Source organism: Ascidiella aspersa, chromosome 3 (genome assembly GCF_963924565.1).
Source record: "Ascidiella aspersa chromosome 3, kaAscAspe10.2, whole genome shotgun sequence".
Taxonomy (NCBI): Eukaryota; Metazoa; Chordata; class Ascidiacea; order Phlebobranchia; family Ascidiidae; genus Ascidiella; species Ascidiella aspersa.
Genome location: NC_139449.1, coordinates 35,217,573 through 35,234,681, shown reverse-complemented (window position 1 = coordinate 35,234,681; position 17,109 = coordinate 35,217,573). Strand labels below are relative to the sequence as shown.

Genomic DNA, 17,109 nt, shown 5'->3' with positions numbered 1-17,109 from the left:
CCCAAATGTTTTGCGGACCCCAGTTTGGGAACCGCTGGGTTAGCTTATCGGCAATATCCTTACCGCTCTCTAGCGGTAGCAATTTTTAAGTTTTATATCCTACAGTGGCGCAATGGAGTTTTGTATGAGTTCGCTAATTCTTGTGTTTATTGAGATATGGTAGTTTGTGCAGTTGGGAAAACGGCATTTTAGAGGTTTTTAGAGAAAACTTTTTGTTTTAGAAGGGTTTTATTTTACAGACGCACAACGCCTTTAGGCTAAACCGTACCGGTATACAACAAAATTGGCTAACATACCAAGACATACCAGAAACATAATTTTCGCAATTTTTTTGCATTTACATAGTTAAAAAATGCCAAAAAATACAGTTTGGAAAAATACGCAGTACTACCAGAAAGATAACAATGCGCAAACTTTGTATAGAAAAAATACAGTTTAGGGTGGGGAGAAGTTTATTGCGTTCTAATTTAAATTACTGGAGACTGTTTTTAGACGCTCTTACACATATGCGCACAAAATTTATTTTGTATTGATAATAAACGCAATTGGACGCTACAAGACTTCACGTTGTCAACCATCGCCAAATTATCCCGAGCAACGATAAAAAGATAATAGTAAACCACCAAAGATTATTCATGCGTGGCGATCTCGGAGTGAATTTGCGAATTCGAGAAAAGGTTTGTCGTGCGGGTTCTTGCGTAATTTAACTAAAAACTTGTTCTTTTTCAGCCACTGAAACTATTTATTTTAAAATTTTGACTGTTTTTTGGTGATGAACTGACAATGGCGGCTGCTATGGAATTCGACAGGGCACAGTCTTTGAGTTTAAGCGACCAGGCGTCCGCTATAAACGCCTACAAAGATATCCGTAAGCTATAGTTTCTTTGTTTTCGACTTTCTTACAATTTCAATAAATATAAATCGCTCTTCTGGTGTAAACGAAGTATAAACCGACGTTTCGGCAGCAGATACCAGCTGACCTCATCAGGGTTAATAATTAAAACGAGAGTGCGTTAGCCATCTTATATACTGAGAAGTAAAAAATTGTAAAAACGTAGATTAAAATTAATAATTCTAGACGTCGCTGAAGTATGCGATAAGCTGTGACGCGCCGGAGTCATCCGGTGCAGTACTGCGCCGTCGGACAACGGGCGTTTATCAGCTATTGCGTATAGCTACAACGACGAGTAGATTGCCGGATACCATGAATCCTTTTTATTCATGGTGTTAGGAGATTTGTCAAACGGAATGATTCAATGAACTCTATTTCTTACAATTTGATCATGAAAAAGTTTCTAATTTTATTTAACTTGCAAAATAAACTATTTATCAGTAAACTGTTAATAAGTCATATTTTATGACTTTTATTTTTCATTTAAAAAGTTAGTTTAAAGATTTCAGTTCCTAAAAAACACAAAGCAGAATTGAAGATGCCGTTCACAGTTTTAACGAAACCATTCGTCAAAATTGAAATTGCAAACTAAAAAAACAAATATAATAACCAGCGCCCAATCTCAAACGCTACTTCGCACCCTAACCCAAATAATGTGCTATTATTTAACAATCATTTTGAATGGTTGAATAAACTTTTAAATCTTTGTCAGCTTTTGGGTTTTTTTGGATCTTGTGACATGGATAAAAGATCTACAACTAGCAAAGTTGGAACACGCTTAAGTTAAAAAAATAATATTTTGGATTTATATTTGCGTCACACTCCAAATAAACCATATGTTTTTTTTTTGTAGTACGAAGAGATGTGAAAAGCAATGATGAAGATGGCCTTAAGTTGAAAGAACAGACCATTCTGGAGCTGGGAACGTTGTTACAGCAGAAGGTTAGTTCTGGTTTAGCTTGCTGTATAAAATAGTAACACTAAACGCCTCTTTAGATACTGGGTTTAACTTTCTGTTTTATGAAATTTTGAAATTCTTTGTTTAAGTAAACTACCAGACTCTTTTAAATAACAAAAACATTGAAAGAATACAAATTTGGGCGCTGGTCTAGAATTCTACCACAACGTTGAAATAAATATTAGGCAATGCATAATATGTGGGTTAGGGTGTCGGTTAGTGTTTGGGTGTGGGTAGGTCAAGTAATATTGTTTAACACTATTACTGGACTCACCCAAACCCAAACGCTAACCGGCACCCTAACCCAAATAATGTTCGTTGTGGTAGGATTCTAGACGAGCGCCCAAATTTGTACATTTATTTATTTTTATTTATTTTATTTTTTTTATTGATTTAACGACAATCAGGTGGCAGTCTTACGACTGAAGAAAACCTTTTGTCGCGACACCAATTACAGCGAGTAACAAACAATTTTAAGGAACAACACGTAATAAATTAATACTGGACACTGGAAAGAAATTGCATCAAAATCTACGAGAAGCTAACAAAAAGTCATGTACAGCGTTAAATAAAATGAGAGATTCAGAGCAAATTAAATCAGGATGTCCAAACAGAATGTAATTCAACAAAGTAGTATTAGACAAGGAAAACAACGCAGTCGGTGACATTACAGAGTTATCGACAAACAGAGAACAAATTGCGCTCATTAAAACGGACCTTTCGGCGGTTAATAGTGGACACTCAAAAAACAAATGTATTGGAGTGTACAATTTATTTTTAAGCTGTATAACATTTTTTTTTTGATTTTCTTTATTAATTACTTTTTGATTTGAATATGTAAATACTTTTGTTAAAAAAAAAAGAAAAACGTTTTGAAGATGTTTTATTTTAGGCTGCTTTTGTTATTAATATATATTTTTTCTTATAACAATTAAATCAATAGTCTAAAATCAAGCCAGTTAATAAACTAGGCATTCTAATAATGAATTTCAAAGTCACAGTTACATTCACTGAAGACGATACGAGTTCGTATTGAAACGTCATAATCAGAATAATATTGATTTACTCGACCTTTTTGGCTTTGACATTCATTATCAAGCTACATCACAGATTATTTTAATTTCTCTTTTTTTACAACCGGATATACATTATGCTTTTATTTTTTAGTCTAAATTTTCAACCGCTAATGACAGTTTCTAAACTAATCTGAATTAAAACTACAAAAGCAGGGTACAAACGTAATTTTATTAAAAATCATGTTAAAAACGAATAAAGTGTCATTTAAAACACTCAAAATATGATACCCACTTCTGTACGGGCTTTGATATTCTTGTACGTCTAACTACAGCCTCCAGACATTATGTTCCAACGAATTAAAACATTTTTCATCTCACGAACCAATTTTTAATTATAAAATGTTACCAAAATATTTCAATGGTTTAACTTAGATTTGCGTATTGCTTTTTTATTATTTTATAAACATTATTAAATTTTAGAGTGATCTGGAGGAAATTAAACAGAGATTGTTGCTTATTGCTTCTTTTTAACTTTTTTGTAAACATTTTAACTTTTAAAGGGTGATACAGTTGGAATTTAGGTTAGATTGTTGCTTATTGCTTCTTTTTAACTTTTTTGTAACGTTTAATGTTTGAAGGGGTGATACAAGTGAAATTTGTGTTAGGTTGTTTCATATATATTTTATAAACTTTTAAACTTGCACAGGGAGATGCGGTGGAATTGAGTAGCCTCGTCACAAGAGTCCGTCCTTTTCTCAAGTCGATCAGCAAAGCAAAAGCTGCCAAGCTTATTCGCACTCTCGTCGATTTATTTCTTGATATGGAAATGAGCTCTGGCTTAGAAGTAAGTGACGTGATATTTATTTTTACTTTGTTCATTTTTTTGCTAGCTTGAGCCCTATATGAACATGTGTGGATTTGTAACTTACAAGATAAACCTACCCTAAATCAATTATAAATCAACCTGTTAAAACTGTATATTTCTATTGATGGGAACAACTTAGGACCATATTTCTGTATAACTTGGACGAAATTGGCCTTCCATCTATTTTTTTTGCTTTGACTAGAAATACATTTCAAGTGCAGATTTTTTTAATACAACAACCCTTTAAAAAGAAAGCAATTCACTTTGCATGATGCTGTACGAAAAAATATGTGCACAAAAAATAGAAAATTTGTTTTTTTTTAGGAAAAGCTGTATTATATTTTCATAATAAAATGTTGGTAGGAACATGTCTATTGTCGATAATAATGGTATATTAGCCGATATTATTGGTAAACCTCTGGCTAAAGAACTCATTTGTAGAACCATAATAAGGTAGATTTTCAGCAATACACTCAAAGGGTACAGTTCCTACCCCACAATACATGGTTTAGCAAACATTTCACCCTTTGCTATTTCCATCATTACAATTTAGAGTTTTCAACCTTATCTGTTTTAAAATTTGCGCATGTGCACTTCAGACTGCGGAATCTGATAGTTTTACAGAGAGTAGCCTGAGTTAGACCTTAGCTAAACAAACCGACTGTGTCTGCATCCCTGCTATATAGTATTTGTTTTGCTTTAGGTTCAGCTTTGCCTTGAATGCATTGAATGGGCTAAAGAGGAGAAACGTACATTTCTGCGACAAGCTTTAGAAGCAAGGCTGGTGGCTCTTTACTACGACACTGGAAGGTTTCAGGATGCTCTAAAACTTGGTAAGTTTGAGAAAAAATAAATTTGAACATTTTCCGTATTATGTAAACAATAATTTTTTTTTAGGTTCAGCCTTATTGCGTGAGCTCAAGAAATTGGACGATAAACAACTTCTTGTCGAAGTGCAACTAACAGGTTTGTTTAAGGATAAAACATTTTTTCAATTGTTTAATCATTCGAAATATTTTTGGAAAGTGTTATAATTATAGAGATGTGCTTTTTATCCCAATAGTTATAATCTTGTGAGGAAATTTCTGAAAAAAACGTTAATAATTTGTTACTGATTTTTTTATGTTTTTTTAGTTAGTGTTATACACACTTTTTAGTTTGGAAAGGCATTTACACATAAGCAGTGTTCTACCGAGTGCATTTTTTGCACAAATGTGCTTTTTTTAAGGAAACTGACATTTTTTCACGAAAGTGAGCAGTCAAAGAAAAAATGTTAATTTTTTAAATGCACTGTTTTTGGCACATGGGCATGTTGTTAAAGGTTAGAGGGAACACTGCACATAAGTTTGTTGATAGCCAACACTGTACATTACCATCAAGTGTAAACACTTGTTCTAATTGACCATCTTTTTTATAATATATCTTTCACCTCTTAAAAAAATAATTATGACCAACTTTTTATAATATATCTTTCACCTCTTAAAAAAATAATTATGACTAACTTTTTTATAATATATCTTTCACCTCTTAAAAAATAATTATGACCACCTTTTTTATAATATAGCTTTCCCCTTTTGAAAAAACTAGTTACCTATGTCTCCTAATCGAAGTTTTCTACTTTTTTAAACTTTTTGATGTAAATTAAAGGCATACAGACAAGCATACGACGCCTACCCTTTTCAAAAAATTAATGATATTGAAAAATTTCCAAATGCCTAGCTGTGTATTAGTGCGAAAGTAAAGTTATGATATTATTGTTTGGCAAAAAGTGCGTCAGGAATAATTTTATTATATAAGTGTAAGCCATAAAGACTGTGCGAACCACTGATGTAAACACTTCTAAATAACCACCTTTTTTGAAAAAGTCCTTTCCACCTTGATAAACTAGTAATCCACCTCTGAAAAAAAAAATTCTCTTCTTGTAGAATCCCAAACCTACCATGCGTTGGGAAACCTGCAGAAAGCGAAAGCAGCATTGACGTCGGCTCGTACCACAGCCAACTCAATGTACTGCCCGCCTAAGATGCAAGCGTCGCTCGATCGTCAATCCGGGATACTGAATGCTGCAGAGGAAAAAGACTGGAAGACTGCCTACTCTTACTTTTACGAGGCCTTCGAGGGTTACGACTCGATTGAGAGCAAAAAGGCGGTGACCTCGCTCAAGTACATGCTACTGTGCAAGGTGATGCTAGGAACACCGGACGATGTACAGTCCCTTCTTAGCGGCAAGCTGGCACTCAAGTATGCTGGGAGAGAGGTAAGTTGTCTTCGGGCTTGTAAAACAGGCTAAATTTTAAATCTGATATATTTTTGCCTATTGTTTGAAAGATTTTGAAGTGTCAGGATTAAGAACACAATAGCACTGATTAAGTAAGTTCTAAATTTTTAAAAGATTTTGAACGGTCAGGTTAAGAACACAATAGCACTGATTAAGTAAGTTCTAAATTTCTAAAAGATTTTGAACGGTCAGGATTAAGAACACAATAGCACTAAGTAAGTTCTAAATTTTTTAAAGTTTTGAACCGTCAGGATTAAGAACACAATAGCACTAAGTAAGTACTAAATTTTTAAAAGTTTTGAACGGTCAGGATTAAGAACACAATGGCACTGATTAGTATTAAGTAAGGAGGTAAGTTGTCTTGTGACTGAGTTAAGTGTGGAATATTCCAACAAGGATAATTTTTTGCTCAAGGTTAAAAAAAATATAGATGAACTATGTATTAGTATTGATTTTAAAAAACTGAAGTGTAAAATATATGTCATTGGTTGTCTTAAAAGATAATTGTTGATGTTTCTTTTCTAAATACTGCCTTTGATAAAGCTCATTTTAAAATATCTTCATTTTTTTATTAATTTTAACCTCATTTTTTTAACAATTTTTTATGTATATATTTTTTTATTCTAAAACATTAATCTACCTAGTTTATATATTTCATAACCCTTTTAAATTTTTGTGTTTTAATTTTGCATTTTTTTATAATTGAATCTAAGTAGGAGACAGCTGACTCGATGAAACTTACGGTCTTTCGCTGTCTCCAGGGAATGTCAAATATTGCTAAACGTTTTAATTTCGACCATTTTTTTGTTTTTTGATGTTCCAAATAAAATCATATCTATCTACCAATCTTTTAGCTTTTATAGAATCCTCAAATAAGATTTTTCTTTCTTTTAGATTGAATCGATGAAGGCAGTTGCAAAAGCTAGCCACAATCGTTCCATATCGGAGCTAAAAGAGGTTTGACAATAATTTACTGGTAGCAACGTAGAAAGGGTGGCCTACTGACCTAACTATGTACTCAACTTGCTCTAAACATCTTAATTTTTTACTTCGCTAAGTCCAGTTATTTATTAAAGATGATTTTTCTAATCATGAGAAGTATGGCCCAAACTGTAAATATCACCTGGTTTTATTACAAAAGTTTAAAATAAAGCCTAAAATAGTCAGCATAAAAATGGATATTCTTCAACAAACATAATTATACTCAAAATAATCTTTTCTGCTACTTCCTTATAAATAAGCTTCTTATATACTAGTAGCAACAGCATATTTATTGATTACAAACATTAATTATGCTGTAAAGTTTAAATGACCTCAATGTACCAATTGTATGATTTTTTTAACTTTTTGAGGCTGATAATGAAAAAGTCTCCTTGCTCAACATTAACTTGGCCTACATCTCTAATCCTATACTATATTCCTCAAACAGATCTATTACTAAATATTACCTCTACCAGCCTAATACCCTGTTGATGCGTGTTTTTAGGTTTTATTGCAATATGATTCGGAACTCCGGGCCGATGTGATCATCGCCGCTCACTTGGATAAACTTTACGACAACCTGCTTGAACAAAACTTGCTCCGTGTTATCGAACCATTCGCGAAAGTACAGGTTAGTAAATAAATAAATAAAAATCTACAACTCCAAGGTCCTATTTTTTGTTAATCATTTGTTTAAAGTACATTTTTGTTGAAATTTTGCGATTTTTTTCATAATTTGCTGTCTCCACTTACCCTTATTTGTACAAAAGTAACCTTTTAATAAACGATTCATTTGAACCCGAAACTTGCTCCGTGTTATCGAACCATTCGCGAAAGTACAGGTAAATAAAAAATAGGGCTCTAAAGTAGGGGTTCTTAAACTTTTGTTAACACAGGCCCCCAAAAATATTTTTGGTTTACATTGACCAGGATCAGAGTTTTAAAGAAATGATGTTATAAAATAAGTAGGCGCAAGAATGGGATTTCGGTCAAACCAATATGAAACTGAAGTTAAGTCTAAATAAATTCAAAGAGATTGTCAATTTTTTTTTTTTTTTCTTTTAAACACTAATCATTTAAATACACCATTTCGTTTTTAAATATTACCATGAGATTTTTATTCTGTCTTCTTGCACCTCCTAACACTAAATCAGCGTACCCCAGTTTAAGAAGCTCTGCTTTAAGGTGAATCACCTATTTTTTGAAGCATTAACATAAAACATTTGCTCTTGCAAGGATCGGTAAATTTATCCCTTTTTATTCTGTTTTTTTTTTTCTAGTACAAACAATTTTGTTTAACTTTTTTTCTAGTATAAAGATTTTTGTTTAGCTACCCAAGTTATGTGATTTTTTCAGGTAATTTGTTGTTGTCTTTATTTATTATTTACGACGATGTGCAAAGTAATCTTGTGACAGACGCTAATAGTTAATTTGAACCCCTGTAATTAGCAGCATTGGTAAAATATTGGAGTAAAACATTTTCATGCTATTATTATTACTATTTTTTAGGTTGAACATGTCGCCCAGCTAATAAACCTTCCCCTGGTAAGTTAAGTTTTTATTTTTTTCCCAAATAATCTAAATTATTTTTATTTTATATTTGTTTTACCTTATAAACCAAACTACGACCAGTGGCTCATATTTTATAAAAGTTTTTTAGGCAAAAATAACTTACTTTTTTATACTTGTTTTTGGCAGATTTTTATTTTATAAATTTCACTACCTTGTCAAAACAGTGCATTTATAGATTTATTTCTAATAATAATTACATAGTTAAGTTTAGTGTATTTTAGATCCCCTTTTTGACCCTGCCCTTTTACACATTTTCACGCCCCTGTAAACATAATTGAGCACCCCTGTTAGAAAAAAATCACCTTTTGTAAAAAAAAATGTAAAATTTGTTGTTTTGTTGTTTATATTTAGTAAATATGTTACAATGAAGTCTACAGGTTTGCAACAATAAAAAACGAAGTAAAATATCAATTGCTACACTCTCATTTATTTCAAACGACACATATTATTTTACTTTATTTTGTGTAAACTGAAGTTATGTGCTTAAAACGTGCAGTTGTAAAATAAATTTTTAAACTAATTGTAATTGTGCTGAACATTGCATTTACACCTTTTTATATTTAAAAAGTAATTAAATTTTCGGTCTTTAGGCAAACCTTTAATTTTAAATGTACCGCACTTCTGTAGGATTTCATTATACATTTTCTTATAGATAAAAGTGCAAGATTTTATTGAAAATTAAAACCAATATTTTTTCAGCAAACTGTGGAGAAGAAGCTATCTCAGATGATTTTGGACAAAAGATTTCATGGTGAGTTTTTATATTAATTGGCATGAAAATATAAGGTTAGGCACCTTGTCTAATTCCTGTCTCTTCCTGTTGTCCTCGATAACATAAAAACTTAATGTTGTCGTTTTGAAAAACATCGTGTGATTTAAAAGGACTGTTGAAATCCCAGAAAAACAGTGAAAAAATAGTTGTAAAAACTACTAGTACCTTAAGTCTGTAGGGTTCAAGATCAAAACAAACATGTTAAACATTTTATTCTTTGACAGTTGTAATCCCAGAAAAAATGTAGAAAAATGGTTGTAAATCCGGCGAAAAAACTTTTCTCTTTTTGTGACCTACTAATACCTTAAGTGGGTAGGGTTTCGGATCAAAATTGTCAAAACAAACATGTTAAACATTCATTCGTTAACGGTGAAAATTCCAGAAAAACAGTGAAAAAAATGGTGAAATTGACCTACATAAACCTTAAGACAGATCAAAACAAACACAATAAACTTTTTATTTCTTGACAGCTAAAATCCCAGAAAAATAGTAAAAAAAAAGTATAAAAAAGTTGTCTTTTGTGACCTACTAATACCCCGTTTTCTTCTGTCATCCAGGTATCCTTTCTCAAGGCGAGGGCGTCCTAATTCTGTTCGACGAGCCAGTTGTTGACAAAACGTACGGAACAGCGCTAGAAGTGATCTCGAGTATATCCCTGGTCGTCGACGGCCTTTACCAGAAAGCAAAGCAGCTAACATAAGCCTCCGGTGCTCTTGCCAACGGACCAACTACATTTAAAACTACGAACGATTAAGCAAAACACAAAGAAAAAAAATTATCTGTCATTGCTGCGTAGAAATTCCCTGTTGATAGTCGGTCACTACAGTCTCCGTGTTTTAATGTATTAGGGGTGACGGCGGCATGCTACGTCAGATGCCGGCGTCTTAACGCTTGCTTTGTTCGTTCGTTTTTTTTTTGTATACACTTGTGCTCGACAACTGTACAGCAACTTTGTCGTTTCGTTTTTCCGAGGGTTTTTTCCACTTTTTTTTTTTGAACAAATTCGAAATTTTGAAGCCGGTCATAATGTCGAAAAGGTGTTTCGTTTAAAAATGCTAAATTTTTACCGCGTTTTCGGATTTTTTTTTGCAAGTAAAAAAACGAGGTACTACTATACAGTTTATATAAATGCCTCGTAAATATGATAATCCTAGCTTATAATAAATTGTTAAGAGATCCATATATTGTAAAAAAAGATGACTGAAATACCTCCAGTCTCCACTGATAACTTATAGGGATGGAATTTAGTTTTTTGCTTTGTTTTTTGTCATATAACTTCATCTCGTTTTGGCCTTTATCGAATGCCAAACCTTACAGAAAACCCGAAAAAGTTCATTTGTCTCGATTCGTTACATTACGCGACTTATACGAAAAAAATGTACAAATTGCCAGGTTTTATCAGCACTCTCAAACCAGACTGTTTACTGTGGTGTAACCTTTTGGTAATTGATCGGTTTACTTGATGCTAAAAGCCGGATTCTCTGAGCGTGTTTCGCGTCTTCTTTGTATCTTTATCCGCCCGGAGTGTTTTGGTCAATAAAACTTTCGTTTACTGCTCCAGTTGTAAGTGTTGTAAAGACGTTTGAAATGACTTAGTTCCAGTCAAGTCATTTGCAAAATATGTAAAAAATTGAAATGTTTTGCCAGTCAAGTCATTTGCAAAATATGTAAAAAATTGAAATGTTTTGCCAGTCAAGTCATTTGCAAAATATGTGAAAAATTGAAATGTTTTGCCAGTCAAGTCATTTGCAAAATATGTAAAAAATTGAAATGTTTTGCCAGTCAAGTCATTTGCAAAATATGTGAAAAATTGAAATGTTTTGCCAGTCAAGTCATTTGCAAAATATGTGAAAAATTGAAATGTTTTGCCAGTCAAGTCATTTGCAAAATATGTAAAAAATTGAAATGTTTTGCCAGTCAAGTCATTTGCAAAATATGTAAAAAATTGAAATGTTTTGCCAGTCAAGTCATTTGCAAAATATGTAAAAAATTGAAATGTTTTGCCAGTCAAGTCATTTGCAAAATATGTAAAAAATTGAAATGTTTTGCCAGTCAAGTCATTTGCAAAATATGTAAAAAATTGAAATGTTTTGCCAGTCAAGTCATTTGCAAAATATGTGAAAAATTGAAATGTTTTGCCAGTCAAGTCATTTGCAAAATATGTGAAAAATTGAAATGTTTTGCCAGTCAAGTCATTTGCAAAATATGTAAAAAATTGAAATGTTTTGCCAGTCAAGTCATTTGCAAAATATGTAAAAAATTGAAATGTTTTGCCAGTCAAGTCATTTGCAAAATATGTAAAAAATTGAAATGTTTTGCCAGTCAAGTCATTTGCAAAATATGTAAAAAATTGAAATGTTTTGCCAGTCAAGTCATTTGCAAAATATGTAAAAAATTGAAATGTTTTGCCAGTCAAGTCATTTGCAAAATATGTAAAAAATTGAAATGTTTTGCCAGTCAAGTCATTTGCAAAATATGTAAAAAATTGAAATGTTTTGCCAGTCAAGTCATTTGCAAAATATGTAAAAAATTGAAATGTTTTGCCAGTCAAGTCATTTGCAAAATATGTGAAAAATTGAAATGTTTTGCCAGTCAAGTCATTTGCAAAATATGTGAAAAATTGAAATGTTTTGCCAGTCAAGTCATTTGCAAAATATGTAAAAAATTGAAATGTTTTGCCAGTCAAGTCATTTGCAAAATATGTAAAAAATTGAAATGTTTTGCCAGTCAAGTCATTTGCAAAATATGTAAAAAATTGAAATGTTTTGCCAGTCAAGTCATTTGCAAAATATGTAAAAAATTGAAATGTTTTGCCAGTCAAGTCATTTGCAAAATATGTAAAAAATTGAAATGTTTTGCCAGTCAAGTCATTTGCAAAATATGTAAAAAATTGAAATGTTTTGCCAGTCAAGTCATTTGCAAAATATGTAAAAAATTGAAATGTTTTGCCAGTCAAGTCATTTGCAAAATATGTAAAAAATTGAAATGTTTTGCCAGTCAAGTCATTTGCAAAATATGTGAAAAATTGAAATGTTTTGCCAGTCAAGTCATTTGCAAAATATGTAAAAAATTGAAATGTTTTGCCAGTCAAGTCATTTTGCAAAATAAATAAGTCCCAGTCGAATTCATCACTTGACCCAGTTAAGTCCTTAAAGGGCAAATGGAAAAACACAATAATGCCTACCTAAAGAAGAAAATCTATAAAACCATAGTATTTCCAAATTTATCAGTAAAAGGCCTAAATAACGCCGGAAAGTGTAGGAGAGGCTATGCGACCATCGGGGCTATCAGTCTGGCATCAGCCGTTTTGGTGTCGACGTTTGGGCGTCCTAGTTTGACCGGCGCCACTGTTTTGGATTTCTAGTCCTGTTTGGGGTTATTGGTGGGGTTAGAAAATGGGTTGGGGTTAAAATTATAGCGGGTTAGTAATGTACTTAGGGGCGGGTTTTGGGTTAGGTAAAAGGTTGTTTAAGCCTGATTCTGTCCATTTTGGTCTTATTCGACCGGTTACGAACCCATTCCGATTTATACGTTACTCCTGTAGAGAAACGACGCATGTCTGTTTGTGCTTGTAATTATAGCGTGTTCGCCTGGTAAAGTGTTAAATATTTCACCTAGATACTCATTTCCTTTCGTGGCCGTTCTGGCAAATCTAGCCGACATTCGACTCGGCTAATCTCCATCGCAGTCGCTCTTGTGCTATATAGTGTCACGCTGCTGTTGGATTAAACACTATAGTCAACTGATGCATGCCTTACTTGCGAGACCCGTTTTTACTGCGCTGTAAGCTCTTTTATTGAAAGCGAGCTATGCTAAATTATTTGAATGTACAATAAATCTATAAGCGACCTGACAGTATGCACTTTGAAATGCTATGACAGTTTGTTTAGTTTCGATTTAGTGGAGTTCAGATAGCACGGTGGTCATGTCTCACCTGTTGAAATATACACTCCTACTAGTCCTATTTCGGTCTTTTTCCGAATCTTTATCACAACGTTGATGTTGTTTTAATATCGGTCCTAAGGCTGGAGTACGCTCGAGTTGTAAGTGTTATAAAGAAGTTAATATGACTTAAGTCCCAGTCCAATTCATCAGTTGCCGCGGTTAAGTCAATATAAGAGCAATTTACTAAATAATAACAAATACACATCATGTAGCAAGCAAATTGTTTTACGTGCACAAATGGAGATAAAAAACATTTTAATGTTATTTTTAATGAAAATACTTAATTAACCATTAGAAGTCCAGTAAGTCAAATTCGGCCTTAAAATGTCAAATTCTGTGTACTATTTTCCATCCATTTTTTTGCAAATTAAGGAATTGTAATATGATTAGGAAAAAGCCGAAAACTAACTGCTGTCACTCGAAAAATTACAAAAACAATTTGTGACTGTTTTGTTATAATGAACGAATTACCACATTGGAAATTGCACATAAATAAGTTAATTTGGAAATAGAAGTCAATGTAAGTCAAATACGGCCTTAAAATGTTAAATTTGGTGGAAGTAGCCTAATTCTAAATCAAAAAAGCCTTTGAAAAAACTGCAATAACAAATGAACGAATTACCGCATTAAAAATAGGACGGAAACAGGTTAATTTGAAAAAGGCACAAGTTGGAGTGTTAAACACTTTTCTTGATTTACTGCACCATATTAATTCGCGTGGAGGTCGAAAAATGCAACATGATATGTGGGTGAAAAAGGGTATATTGGATTTGCAGTATACCAAATGAACAGCGATGCAGTTATCTTTTTGTCAAAAGTGTATTGTAACACCACAACTGCTTGCGGTACCATTGAAGTAACACCACAACTGAAACAACTGCTTTCTCGATTTTTTCCACAATCGTCTGACATTTAGGTATGGTATAACTTCAATGGTACCGTAGGTCAAATAACGAAATGCCGGGTCACATAACAGTACACAAGTGTTTCAATCCTTGGGTCGCGACCTAAAATTGACTTTAACGGGTGTATTTTTTAAACGGAATGTACCTAACATTATAACAACTAGCATACATAGACACATTTAATCTCATCGCCTCATGAAAAACAAATAATCTCATCGCCTCATGAAACACTAGAGATGGGTCGCTAGTATATGGAGGTGCTCTACAAGAGAAAAACGTAATCGCATTTTCCAAAAAAATGTATGAAAACCACTGGTTTGAGTCTAGTTTTACGTAAAATAGAGCGAAGTACAAGCCAGGGCTGCGGAGTCGGACTCGGATTCGGGACAAGATTAAGACCTTGTAAAACTACCCGAGTCCCGAGTCCGACATGCGCATGCGCAGTATCTAATTTTTAAAACCGATATGGCCGCCAACTGAAAATTGTAAAAGTGGAATAGTATATGGTGGAATATTTTCCAATCTTTTTTGTGAGTGAATTAATTATACGACACGCTATAAGTGGATTGCTAAATATCCATGTTATTTTAGTTAATTGGCGGAATACAGGCTGTAGAGTCAGGGCCGGACTCGGCTCTCGACGAAATCGCACATTTGACCGGAGTCGGACTCGGGAGTCGGACTCGGCATTATTTTTTTAGCCGGAGTCAGATTAGGGTTATTTTTTAACGACTCCGCGGCCCTGGACTACACGCGACATAATATATAAAAAGCAGGATTTAAGCGATAAAAGCAGGATTTAAGTTGCTTCCCAAACCAGGGCCAACCACATAATATTGCAAAAAGCAGCTTCTACCACAACAAAATCAAACACGAAATGAATTACAATAATGTGCGGACGCTACAATTCAAAACTATTGCTCATTAAATTAAATTGGAGCGAATGCTAGCAGTCAATAATGTAGGCCCTAATTGTTTGTTTAATACATCAAGTTATATTAAATACTTCAAGAAAATGGCGGAATAGCCGAATCACTAGTGATATAAAAAATGTTTTAAAGCATTGAGGATAACTGTTTCAAAGCAAACCAAACCAAGCGAAATACTAATTTCATTTAGCAATAAAACAGTACAACGGTTAACCAAAATTATGGAGTGACGCGGACAACAAAGTAGAAACTCCGAAATAATTTTCGCTTATTTCTCAAAGTCATCTCACTGTGCCTCTTAAATACATTAAACGAGATGACGAGGTGGTCTGGTCAAAATAGAACTTTTTAGGGCAACAATTATTTTATAGAAACACCGTTCCGGCTTATTTTCACCACTACTTCTTGTACCAGAGCTTAATAACCACTGTTTTCAAACAAACAGCTGTAAGTGCTGATAGAAGCCCACAAAGCAAAATAAACATTGTTCCAATTAACCACAAAACAATTTTATACCAACAGTTAACCAGAATTATGGAGTGGCGTGGACAAAAAAGTAGAAATTCCGAAATAATTTCCGCCTCATTTCTCAAAACCCCCTCACTGTGTCTCTTAAATACATTAAAAGAGATGGGTCTGGTCAGAAGAGAACTTTTTAGGGTAACAATTCTTTTATAGAAACACCGTTTCGGCTTATTTTCACCACTACTTCTTGTACGAAGAACCACTGTTTTCAAGCAAACAGCTCTAAGTGCTGATAGCAGCCGAAAAAGCAAAATACATTGGACAAAACAGTTTTAAAACAACAGTTAACCGAATTAAGAAGTGGGGTGGACGAAAAAAAGAAATTGTGACAAAAGTTGTAGGGACAGTAGTAAAAATGAAAAAGTGGTAGTTTTGTAATTTTTGCAGGTATTTAAATAAAACGCTTTTACCTTAAAATAGAAACTGCCAAAGCAAAGTACTGTGGTTTAATTAAGGCGCAAGCAACAAAAAAACTTAAATGACTATGTTTGGAGACTCTAAAGTGGTATTTTAGAAGCAAACCAAGCGAAATGTTTATTTCATTTAGCATTATAACAATTTTAAAACAACAGTAACCGGAATTATGGAGTGGCGTGGACGAAAAATTAGAAATTTTGAAATGATTTCCGTCTCATTTCTCGATGCCCCCTCACTGTGCCTCTTGTCTTTTCGAATATTCGAAGACACTCCCCCGCTCCACGAAGGCACTTTGCGACACTTTGCGGCGTTTGGGGTCGGGCCCCTCACCGTCTGACGTCACGGGGGTGCCGTACCCCCCTCCCCCGGGGGTCTGCATCCGAAAAATGTCCTAAAGGGTGAAAAAATAAAATAATAATTGTTCTAGGACTTAAAAACTGATATCAGATAATTCCGTGTTTTCTGAGAACTTAAAAATCGAAAATCATTTTGTTGAAATTAAAGGAAAAATATATATAGATTAAACTAACAAGAAAACTTTGAAACCGAGAATTAGTTGGTTAAGATAAACTAGCTAAATGTAAATCACTGGATGTGCAATCAGAATTGTTTTTTGTTTTTTAATATTCACACAAAGACAGATTATTTTATCAGAAAGAAAATATCGGTTTATCAAAATTAAAATGTTGGCTAAAAAGTTTCAAATGCGACAAAAACGAACAGGAATATTTTACTTTGTTAAAAGTACGGCGTTTCCACCATTAATCTAAAAACCGCAATAACTACAAAAAAATAACGACAAACATCACAAAAGCAAACTTAGTATTAAATGTTACCTAACGTCTTACCAATTCCATTGAAAATATGGTTTTTCGTAAAAAACGCGCCGGCCCTAAATCAGTGTTGTAATTACTCAAGTCAATTGCTGACTAAAGTGCACTTAAGTCACGTTTTTAAATGACTTGCCTTGATTTAAGTCTTCCCAACAAATAACCTGTTTTCATTAAGCATTATTTTGTTTTAAAAAATTGGGTTATTTGTTATTTTTTATTCA

At 33.2% G+C, this 17,109-nt stretch overlaps 2 protein-coding genes across 2 annotated transcripts in view; one reads left to right on the top strand and one right to left on the bottom strand.

Moving 5' to 3' along the window:
- Positions 1–727: 727 nt before the first annotated feature.
- Positions 728–10,706, top strand: LOC146162715 (26S proteasome non-ATPase regulatory subunit 11-like). The gene is made up of 11 exons (XM_083383408.1): positions 728–868; positions 1,746–1,834; positions 3,573–3,710; positions 4,435–4,564; positions 4,629–4,697; positions 5,657–5,988; positions 6,904–6,966; positions 7,496–7,621; positions 8,500–8,535; positions 9,262–9,313; positions 9,892–10,706. The coding sequence occupies exons 1-11, from the start codon at positions 784–786 to the stop codon at positions 10,032–10,034; spliced, it is 1,263 nt and encodes a 420-aa protein (XP_083239534.1). The 5' UTR covers positions 728–783; the 3' UTR covers positions 10,035–10,706.
- A 4,879-nt stretch (positions 10,707–15,585) lies between these two features.
- The window catches only part of LOC146162712 (5-oxoprolinase-like), a 31,356-nt gene continuing 29,832 nt past the window's right edge, over positions 15,586–17,109 (bottom strand). Inside the window, exon 31 of the mRNA XM_083384745.1 lies at positions 15,586–16,446. Coding sequence (XP_083240871.1) covers positions 16,288–16,446 — 159 coding nt within the window. The 3' untranslated portion in view covers positions 15,586–16,287. The remainder of the gene's footprint in view (positions 16,447–17,109) is intronic.